Consider the following 11,875-nt stretch of genomic DNA (forward strand, 5'->3'; position numbering starts at 1 on the left):
CTTTTAATCAGATAATAATTTTCTGCAACCTATTTTTTTTTTTTTCTAAGAAGCAAACAATAGCAAAGCAGATCTTCATTACCAGAAGAATGACTGCACACTTATTTTCGTGTTTTCTCTGGTATCTTCCAGTTCTTCTCGCAGATCAAATCTAGGACAAACTCTTAAAAACTTTGCCTCTTGATCAGGGAAGACCACATTCATTCTTTGTTGCCATCTAGTGACCAAGTTTATTTCCAGTTTTCCGCTAATCTGGATTACAAACTGGGGAATTTTTAAAACAAGGAGAGCAAAAGAGAAAGGAAGCTTGCTTCTCACCCTGAACCTTGTGCAAATCCCTTATGGACCCTCAGACCTCAGGTCTGCAGAAGCCACTGCCACTTCCAGGCAGTCCTTTGCCTCTGCAAATGAACAGCTGGCAAGACTGCACCTGATTCTCCTCCTCTCGCCAAGGCCAGGTCTCCTGCCATGAGGTGGTTTAGCTTGTGCCAGTGACACCAACAGCCACACGATGCCACTGCAGCACAAATTTCTGAAATAAGCCCTGCTGTGGCTGTTAAAGGTGAGGAAATACCACTTCTTCAAAAAGCTGGAGTTGTATGAGTTGTGAGGATAAAGGTGGCCTAACCTAAGTTTCGTGCCATTTTTCAGTCATAGCCACTTTGGTTCTTGTCCCTTCAGACCACGTTATGTTTACCAGCCCTCTTTGAACAGACTTTGAAAAACGATAAGGAGTTCCTGGGAGGCCTGACATGTCTGGGTTTGTTGGAAGCTGTACAGACCCCAAAATACACAGGAGAGCTTATGGTTGTGTGAAGAGCCATCAAGTCCATTGCTGTGATGTGTATCAAAGAATAATAAGAATACTGAACTTTGTGAAAGTCTAATGAGTGCAGAATAGAAGAGTTTGGATCTGAGAAGTAAGACATTACTAAAATTTTAAGTCAGCATATGTACATTAGTTCCAGCCATCAGCTTTTAAGTTTGAACAGTGCTACAGGCAGATGAGAGCAAACTGGAACCATGCAGTAAAACTGTTCTATGTTTCAGTGTTTATTGATGCAAGATGCCAAGCAGCAAAGGCTGCTTCACAAATGTTCACAGACTTCAGCATAAAGCATCCACTCTTCAAGTTTAACTTTTCCACCACTGGGTTCTAGCAGTTTCCATTTATATTTCAGAAGATTAACACCCTCAGTTATCCTTGGATGTGCCTGCAATTTCCCGAGACTAAGATGTTTGTGCTGTCCCTAGGTTCAGTGGTTCACCGAAGTGAAGGTGAGCATAACTTAAAATTCTTTTTTAATTTCACTGGGCCATTCACTAAGGTCTCAGCTCTCAGTGGGTACAAGGGGAGTTGGTGGTGCTCAACATAAGGAATTCTGAATTCTTTATTTCCTTCTTTACCCCAGAAAAAACATTTTAAAATAAGCTGCTTCCATTTCTGAAGTGGGTGGGAAGAGAACATGCCTATGGAAAGCTTACACAGAAATATTTGAAATTACAACAAATGTTGAGCCCCCATCACTTTTACAGTTTTCTGGTAAAAAATTTCTAAATGCCTCACTTGATAAGGAATAAAAATCTGAGCCACTCTTCATTCTTGATCCATCTTTGTTCTTGATCCAGAGCAGCGAGTCACTTTTCTTTGTCAATAAAGTTATCACACTTATTACTGCCTTTTGCTAAAGCTGAGCTGAAGTTTCAATCTGAAGACGTGCCTCTATTTGCAGATCTAATCGTGAATGCTGTAGAAAGAGTCTTCTGTAAAACAAAGTTCAGTTATGAGTGGTTTTAAAGTTTCAAAGCTTTCCTATACATCACTCAGCTAAACAATATTAAAAAACCCCCACTACAATGCAGTTTAAATAATCCGTGTCATTACAATGTACTTACTTTTATTTCAAGACCAGAGTCCTGTAATTCAAAACTAGACAAACCCCCTATTTCTCACTTTGGTGTTTTCTCTCTTTAACTTACCAAGAGAGGAAAGTTTTACAGGGAGAAGTAATACTTCATTTACTGAGCCAAGCAGAAAAAGGACATACTGAGAACAATTGCTTTCAGTTTCACTTAATTAATTGGACTGAGGGGAAATGATACTGCTTAGGAGGTGATACTAGCAGGGGGAGGTGTTAGCAAAAAGAGAAGGATTAAGATCCACAGCCTATCTGGAACAGGGTTAGGAAAGTGACATACCGCTTATGCATCAGTGCAAACTCAAACGGAGGTATTGTCTGGCATAGTTATAACAATGCTTCTACTAAATACTCAGTTTGTGCTATGGAGGAAAAATAATTGTACTTCTTGTCTTTTGAAATTATTCTTTAAGTCTCCATCCAATGTTGGAGCAGACAGACCTGGGACAAAACATTTGGTCTGTGAAATCCTTTGTGATGATCTCTGTTAATAGTAGGGAAAGTACTGCACTGTTCATAGTAACATAATCTGAGTGGCACAATATGGGTTACTCTGAGTTGAAAACACATGGACTCTGAAGCAGTACTTGTTCAATGTGACCTCATGGGAACCCACTGTGTGTTGGAATCTTAAGAGCTTTGTGATATTCAGAGAATTAGCTTTTCTAGACACACTTCCTCTACAAGTGTTCCATTGTTCCCATTAACCTGAAAAATCCTGAATTATGAATTCTGTTCTAAATTAGTAGTACCTTTTTCTCCATGGCTTGATTCTTGTTTCATCCCATTCAAAAGTGTTGAATGTAGACATCTGATCTAAAAAAATAAGTAACAGTTATATCAGAGAAGATCTTACCATTATTTTCACAATCACATTTATTGTGCAATCACATTTACTAGGGAGGTAAATAGGCACCTTTTGTTGGGATGGAAGATCATCTAGAGCTCCATCCCTAATGTAACTGAGATATAACCATACTATTTGCTTAGCAAGAACAGTGTCAGCCTTCAGCTGATAAGGACAATTGCTGAAGACTTCTGCTGAGATTAAAATTAGTGGCTTGAGTCATGGCTATTATTTTTATAAAACTCAAACAGACTGCAGGCAATGGATCTTGTTTATGTAGATGTGAGCATAAACAGTCAATGCATGTAACAATTTCCACACTTTACAGAGAGAATATACCTATGGACAGCATTTCAAAAAGCTAAGGAATCCAGAACAGGGCACTGGGACCCCAGGCAGTGTGGATATCAGTCTGGCCCTTTGCATGTATGAGGCTGAGTCCAATGTGTCACTTCTTACCTCATGTTTCTGAAGGGTTGGAAGAGGCAGAAGAATGTTGCAATGGGTACAGGTCACCAGCATATCGAAAGACTGGGTATCTTTAAGAGCTTCAGGTGATGTGAAAAGTCCACCACTTGCAGTAGAGGGAGAGCCGATCTTTTTGTTCTTTGGGTGTTTAAGCAAGGTTTTGGAGAACAGCGACTGGTCCCTTCCTTTCTCTTTGGGACGGACATCTCTCCATGCCACTGCATTCCCAGAGGATGAAGAGGGAGCTAAGGATAAAGGCTTTGGTGGATGACTGATGGGTTCTGAATTTGGCTGGCCAGCAAGGTGTTTTGTTGGCTCATGGGCTGCTCCACATTTGCTCTGTTAAAAGAGAGCATACATAATAAGGTCAAGATTGGTATTACATGCAACAGTGTGGCATGTTGTGATTTGTGACAGAAAGGACTCAAGGGGAGGGACAGTGGACAACACCTCATAGGAAAGCTCCAGCTGAATACACTGTGCCATGAAGCCACAGTTTAAAGAGCCAAGACACACTGCCCCTTTTTACATACATATAGCTTTTTAGAGAAATAACCTGGCTGGAAATTAAGCACAGAACATTCTCTTGTTCAGTTTCAAATGTGCTTACCAGGTGCTGGAAGTACTGGTTATCTGGGAATGATTTATTGCACTTCTGACAAAGATTGCCATCAGTACCTTCAGAAGGAAAAAAAAAATTGAGAGAAACACGATACTGACACAAGTCATCTAGACAAACTGCTCAGGTCAACTTACAGTCATTGGTTCTAGAGAAACACAGAATGCTGATTCCACTGTCCGAGAAGGAATTAGAGCTGTGATTACATTTTGCTTTTGGCACCATCAAGGCAATCCACCACACCTTCTCGCAAACTTGGGGATATTTAAAATTTCACTTCAGCCCCATGTTTTGTGGCTCAAGAGGCTTCACTCCTACCCTGGCCTAGCTAATTCTGTTGCTAGGAGGTTCTGCTTTCTGTAGTTTATTTTACGAACCACTGCACCTACTGATGCCTATTCCTTTCTGAAATCACCAACAGGATTTGTAAATTCTTTTTCTTGACATAGTCTGTTGAATACCTTAGGCCTAATAAAGCTACTGGCAACTTGAAGAAAAAAGTGTATGCATCATCAGCTTTATATATGAAGTAGGAGAAAATTCTAAATCATATTGTCTCCCATGCCACAAATAGAAAGAGGAAGAAGTTCCACTTAATTTCTGACAGAGGGAAGTTCTCTTCCAGGATATGAAGGAGGTATAAAACAACATGGCCAGTGAGCTATCAGTCAGTGGAACCACTCTAGCTTTAGAATAACCAACGTAACAGAAAGGAACATTTGGCCCTTTCACTCTGGCTTGGTTAAACAACAACCTCCTCCAGCCTAGAATATTGAGAATATTAGAGAAGGCAGGAGAATTTTCATTGAGATTAAACAGAGCTGACTCAGTCCATGACAATGAGGAATTCTGCTTACCAGTGGGGCAGATAAATGTTGCATTAGTGGATGCTTCACTGGTTTGAAAGTTCACATCCTTATGACAGGACAGACCACTGTTCTGACAAGTTTTTTTGTGTTTGCTCTGGTCTTTGAGCATGATGTATTTGTTGCACTCCCAACACCACTCTGTTTGGCTGGCACAGGTGTTCAGGTGCTCCTGAAGCTTGTTGAAGGGCATTTCAAGCTCACAGATCATGCATTTCGTTGCGCGTTTGTGATATTCCTTGGCCTGCACATGGACAGAGGAAATTACTGCAAATTTTCTATCTATACTAAAAGAGGGTATTGGATGAGAGTAATACCTGAGTGTTTAAGAATGCTCTCTGTAAGAGGCATCTCCTGGATTATCTCCGGAACAGACTCTCCCATCACAACTGGATGGGCAACCACCATGGCATATACTTATTTACAAGGGGAAAAAGGTACGCCATAACATTGCAACTGTTGAGAGATCTAAGCTTCTTCATGGTCCACGACGGGGGTGAGGGATTTACATGGTTTTGGTGTTGAACCCATCAATGTGACTCTTGGTGGCTGGTCAAAGGCATCAGCCTAGAAGGTAAGAAATACTGCACTCCCACTCCATACATACCTCATGATGCTCCAACTGGTATTGCTGCATGCTTTGGTGACAAGGATTGCATTTGACCTGCAAGCAAAACATACAGGAGGTCACTGGGAGCGTAGGAGGATGGTTATTATTTCATGTGTCAATAAAGCTTCAAGATGCTGAGACAGTAATTTTTATTTCAATCATCAACAAGCTGTTGGTGAATTTTTGTTTCCCTATCAGGCCTCAGATGTGTTAATTAGATTTTAAGGAAAACATATATCTGATGATTCTGCAAGAAGCTGTCACTGTGTGCAAGGATCCAGTTCTAAAAGGTGCCCATGTGAAATGCAGAGTGATGTGAAATAAAGAGTGTGTATTCAAAATCCTGACTTAGGTTTAATGTGAAAGTAGAAGTCTGATATTCAGTTAGTCTAAATTATAATGGCCCCTCTGGAAACACTAATTCATAACCACTAGGAGCATGAATCCATAGGTGTAATTTGTATTGCTAGGAAAACTGAGATATTCTTAAGAGGAGTGTGCAGTAAGATCAAAAGCTGCTGTAGCCAAATCTAAAGGGTCATATAAGACACTTACAGATTTTTCTGGTCAAACAATAACAGAAATTGAAATTTAGTTAGTTGTTGTCATTTAACCTGGCAGGAAGCTAAACACCACACAGCCATTTACCTACTCACTCACTCCCACCAGCAGGATGGAAGAGAAAATCAGGGAAAGAGACAGAGCGTGTACTGAGGTAAAGACAGTTTAATAGGACAGAAGAGGAAGAGAAAAAATGGTAATGAAAGAAGAATATAGAAAACAATATACAATGCAATTGCTCATCAGCTACTGACTGATGACTAGCCAGTGTCCAAGCAGTGGCACCTGTCCCCAGCCAACTCCAACTAGTTTTTATTTTTCAGCATGTTCAGCATGACATCATATGGTATAGAATATCCCTTTGGCCAGTTTTGTCCATTTATCCTAGCTCTGTCTCCTCCCAGTTCTTGTGCACCTCCAGCTTTCTTGCTCACAGGACAGTATGAGGCGCTGAAAAGTCCTTGACTTAGTGTAAGCACTGCTCAGCAAGAACTAAAACATCCATGTGTTATCATCATCCTTCCCATCCTAAATCCAAAACACAGTATTATACCAGCTACTAGGGAAAAAAAATTAACTCTATCCCATCCAAAAAGAGGACATTAGTATGGAGCACCATACCATGAACATACTAATTCAACACTGGCAGAGCTTTTGCTGTTTGCAAGAAAACCCAGAAGAACATGAAGCCTCCCTCACCTGCTTATGTGCTTCTTTTTGATGATCTTTCATATCCTTTAAGGAAACTGGCTCATCACATTCTGGACAGAGAGTGAGAAACCTCAAACAGTGGACAGTATGGATGGAAAAATTAGCAGCAGACACATCTCATTTACTTCCAAGCACATAAAGGAGAAAGAAACATGAGTAAATGAACTCATTAGGTTTCCTTTCTGACTAAATAAAATTGAGGCTAAGCTCGTGTTTAACCTTTTAAAGTTTGACTCTTTTTTTTAATTGCAGTGGTTCACAGTCTTTGTTCATATAATGTGCCCAGTGGCCTAGTTTCTAGTTGACACACACCAAGCTATGCCATCCTCATGGTCCTTCATCGATGGCCAATTACCCTGAAAAAAATAAATATTTTATCACTTAACTACAAGTATAGCAACAGAAAGAAACATTAGCTATGGAGTGAAACAGAGGCAGCTGCTGGGTTTGACATGGTCCATGCACTGAGTCCTCTGCCACATGCTGCAAAATTACCCACAGTGATATTTAAAAAGAGAACATGCAGTATACAAGAGGGCCATGGAAGAAACCTCTCCACAATATAGTAGCAAGAAAGCAGCAACCTGGAAATGTGAAAATGCATGCAAAATATTTTCTTTGAGTATTCAGTGGCTCATGTACACCCCTTCTATCTTGTGTTTTTTCTTCTTCTCCTGTTACAGTAGACTTAGATAACCTTAACTAAAATCCTGGAAAAACTCTTCAAATCCCCATGGTTAATAGAGGTGAAAGGGGAGAATGATCTCTTACCAATTTTTGCAGAACCTGCTCTCTTCTGTCATTATTTTTCTTCTTATTCTGCTGGATATCCTTCCTATAAGAACAGAGAGAGAAAAAAAAAAAACGAAACTGAAAGCCTCTGTTGCAACAGCTCCACCCCAATCAGCTGCTGAGCCAGAAAGTTTTAAAGGAGAAACAGCAGCATTGCCAGGCAAATGTTTTTAGTACGAGTTCCACATACAGATTAGCTCACCAGTTTCCCTTTTTCCCAAAGCAACCTGGTTTATGCAGTAGCAGAGTTAAGATGCTCCTGCTTATGGTAGAAGGGCTGGGCTAGATGGCTTTTAAAGATCCCTTCCAACCCAAGCCACTCTGTGACTCTCCATCCTCACTTTCCTGCCCACAGCAGCCCCCAGGGCCCATGCAGGCCCGTGGCTACCTGAGGAGGGGCCAGCAGCAGCTGTGCAGGCCTCCCACCCGCCTCGCCCCAGCAGACTCCCAGGCCCTGCTGTGTACACTGTGATCCTTGGACCACTTCAGGATATCAGAGAATGTGCGCAGTGAAACCTCCAGCCTGGGCTGCCCAGCTTTGCCTTTTCCTGTCTGATTGGGATTGACCAGAAGCACCAGAGGCCCCAGGGGCAGCAGGTCCTGCCTATCGCTGCACCTCAGCTGGGGGCCATACAGCTCTAAGATTTTACATAAAGTACTTCAAGAGTAAATATAAGTTAGAGAGAAAAATGAGCAAATCTTTACATTTCAGTGCCAATACCAGTATCTTCAGGTCTTTCTGATGGAAGGCCTAGCATTTCTTGAACCTGCTGCTACAACTGATCTCTCACAGCATTTAATGCAAGTGGCTCTTTGATGTTGAAGACCCTGCCCAGTGTGGAACAACTAGATACAGCAGATACAGAGAATATTAACTGACCTTCTTAATCTGTAAAATGGGGGTGATAACATTAATTCTTCTACTTTGCAAAGGTATTGGGAAGAACAATTCACTAGTATTTGTTTAATGTATTCTAATGCCATACATGACAAATGTCCCAGTTGCTCAGAAATTGGTGTGGTTCATTTCCTGTCCAAACAAGCCCCTTCTGTCCTGCATTTTATTCTGGGAAAAACAAAAGAAGAAGAAAAAGGAAGCCAAAGAAGCCATTATTTAGACCTGACAATAATGAGTGTTTTTCTGGATTTTATTACACAAATTATGTAATGAAGCAGAGAAAAGGCTTTGAACAAATATGTTAATGAGATGGCAGCTACAGAGAGGTTAGAGTTGCCAATTCTGAATCAAATTTTTTTTATGTGATTTTCTTTGGTTTTTTTTTTTTTTCTTTTGTAGTCATTTGCCTGTACAGCATTTGAATGTGCTTTAAGACCTCATGCAAACTATATTGGAAATACCAATTCTAGGTCAAGAAAGCCTGACCAGCACCACACACTAACTAAGAAAACCCCACTGACTCAAAATTCGTAATGAGGGCTTTTACGTAGAAAGTTGTTGGGCACAGCGATTGTACTGAAAGGACTGTTCGTTCAGTGTCTCAAAAGCTTTTCTTGGAAAAATATCAGATGCTCCATTGGGAACTTAGCTACAAGATACTCCTAAAGCAACACAGTGTATTGGCAGTGGCTGGAAAGTACTGATTGGAGGGAAAACGAAAAGTAATTAAAATTTTCTCTGAATAGTGGTAATAACTCTTTCCACTTAAAATCTGTGTAAACCTTCCAGTGCATAACATTATCTACAACACCTCTCCTAGGCATCTTTTTAAGTCAAGAATCACAGAGGTAAGTTCTGAGCTGGTTGTTTTTTAAATGTGATTTTCAAAAGCCTGGGTAGAAGTCACTTCTTTTTCTGCTAAGTCCTATAGTGTCTCAGGGTTAGTTGTTTTTATTTTTGTTTCTTAATGTCAAGTATGATAGGTCTTACAGTCCTTGTTTAATATCATTCTGTTAAAACTTTTGTACCTGTGTGTGTTGCATAGAGTCTGCAACATCAAAGAACTTTAAAAAGAATGTGAGATGAGTTTTTATTCTGAAAGGGAATAGCACTTATCTAGGTCAAATGGACTGCTTTTACACAAGCAAGCTGTACTTGTATGTTTGGATGACATTTGAATTTGGGGTGGAAAATACGTATATTTCTAACTAAATTAATCAACTGCTACCTACCAAGCTTCCTTGCCATAGACCATTCACATCCATCAACAACAGGAGTAACCGAGATGACTGGCTTACAGTGAAAAAGAGAGATCAGAAAAACTGCCTCTTGGGAATGACCTAAATTATACTAAAAGCTTTATTTGCCATTTTTTCCACTTGGAGTGATGACGCTGGTATTCCTGCCTTCCAAGAGGACTAGATTTCTAGTCCCTTCTCCCAACCCTGACAATGCAGGTCAGCCTTTGTTAACTAGTCTTCAGCAGTGTCCCACTTCTGAGTGGAGCTCTTTACAGTGGCTCACATAATTGAATCTGGTATCTGAAGTACAAAAGGGAAGACTGCAATACTCTATGTGTGGTTTAACAACACTGTCAAGCTCATCTGTGAATCTGCTGTCTTGAAAGGTGCAAATTTCCTTTGGGTTCCTGCCCAGCTGTTGCTATTCCCAGTCACAAGTGCCCCAGTCTCTTGAGCTGGCTCTCGTGCTCACCGAAATCTTCATCAAACCTACTAAGCTCATAAGAAAAATGTTCTGCTTTCTCTGTCAAGTTAAACTCCAAAGACCCTCAGAACCACCAACTGAATAATGGCAAGAAAGGCAGGGCAGGGCAGAGGCAGTGAGTCATGAGATGGGCTTGGCTTTGTTACTGGCTTATACTCTCATACCTTCTCTCACTCCTGAAGCAACCGTCTAGAAAAGGTGCCTACTTTTAAGAGAAAGTAAAGAAGTCAAAGCTGCTCAGTCATGTATCTTTCAATCTGACTTCCTATTACTCAAATGCTTGGTCTATTTTGTGAATCCTATTTTTGGTTTTGTTCCATTCACAGAATGTACTTTGCATGGCACAGTGAAGGCCAGTTTGCATTAATTCTGCCCAATAAGGAAATATTTATTCCCTTCTCTGTACCTGATAAGAGGACAGTGAAGCATGAACTGGCAAACTGAATTGCCAGTACAACTCCTTTAGAGTTAACTATTTATATTTTCTTATTTAAGTTCTGTATTTTTCTTTGTTGACTGGGGACCATTTTTTCATTGGAGACAGTCCACAGGAATGACAATTTTGGCTGATTCCCCACTTTCTGCTAGGCTTTGCACTGGTGTTAAGTTTCCTCTGTGTTGGTAAGTTACCCAGAGGGACTGCTGCTAAATGTTTGAAAAGTTGGAATCTGTACAGATCCGGTTGGCTACTGTTTTTCTTAGTGGACATTCACTGCTTTTATAAACAGAACAGTAGCATTGGAGAGACTTGTTTTGAACTTCAAGTCACTCAAGTTCCTCTGGTCAGCAGGGGACAAATACTGCAAGCTGCAGTTAGAGCTCCCTCCTTACTTGCTGGGGAATCTGAAATTCTTTGTTTCTCTAACTGCTTGGTAAGACTGTACTAAAAGAATGCAGGATAAAATTGTCAAGATATAATTTATGCTGCCTTCAATTTCAGGTGGCTGTTGATATCCCAGAAGCAGAACATATGAACAAATTATTTGTCTTCAGTCAAGTTTGCAGTCCCTCCAGTTGTTCCTTTCTGCCATTTTGCTAATACTTGCAACCTGTTCCAGTAGTGCTATAACTTCTGATTCTGTGGCTACACTGTAGATCAAATCACTGATACGAATGCCATTAAAAACAACCTTTCAAGTTAACCTTTCTGGGTTATTTTTAACCCAGGCAGCAGACATGTAATCCCTGACAAAATAATAAGTAGTGAAACACAGCCATGCATGCCTGCACAGACCACCCTAACTATGGTTTGGTTTTTTTTTGGAGACCACCCTAACTATGGTTTTAACTCTCCATCTCCCCAGAGGAGCTCAGGCCTTCCTCACCAGTGTGTCAATGAGTGAGGGATGGCCCTCCCTTGGAATCCTCAGCACCTCAGAAATCTGTAAGCACACTGGGCCTCTGCTCACCAACAACTTTCCGTAGGCACTATGAGCAGGGGCCTTTTTCTTAAAACATTCTCTCAACCCGTCTGATAGCTGGACAGCCATTAATGAGCTTTCCTTGGGCATGGAGGGGTCTGCACAGAGCTGGACGTCAGGGACTGGGAAATAAGGAACGCCACACTCTGTGTCCGGCGCCCATATGCTGGAGCGGGCGGGCGGATTCCGACTGGGTCTGGATCACCTGAGGAAGCTCCATAGGTGCCAGGTGGGGGCTGCGGGCACCCTGCGCTGCAGAGCTGCTGCCGCCTGGCTATGCGGAGGGCCGGGGGCGGGCCTGGCGCCAGACCGGCAGTTCGCTCTTTCCTGATCGCCGTCCGCACCGCTAACCGGCGGCCGGCCCCCCGGGACACGAGCGGGCCGGTGGCCGTCAGGGCGGGAGGGACCGGCCCCCTCGGGGCGCGGGCGGGCCGGCGT

The 11,875-nt window shown here is 41.7% G+C and overlaps 1 protein-coding gene across 1 annotated transcript; it reads right to left on the reverse strand.

Annotated features, from left to right (window-relative positions):
- Window positions 1-1,037: 1,037 nt before the first annotated feature.
- XAF1 (XIAP associated factor 1) lies at window positions 1,038-11,559 on the reverse strand. The gene is given in 9 exon segments (XM_071764995.1): window positions 1,038-1,764; window positions 2,672-2,735; window positions 3,226-3,573; window positions 3,845-3,912; window positions 4,711-4,963; window positions 5,327-5,383; window positions 6,590-6,725; window positions 7,373-7,436; window positions 11,426-11,559. Coding segments are annotated over 8 exon segments (987 nt in total). The 5' UTR covers window positions 7,405-7,436; window positions 11,426-11,559; the 3' UTR covers window positions 1,038-1,735.
- Window positions 11,560-11,875: the final 316 nt, after the last annotated feature.

This window comes from Heliangelus exortis, chromosome 21, assembly GCF_036169615.1.
Source record: "Heliangelus exortis chromosome 21, bHelExo1.hap1, whole genome shotgun sequence".
Lineage (NCBI taxonomy): Eukaryota > Metazoa > Chordata > Aves > Apodiformes > Trochilidae > Heliangelus > Heliangelus exortis.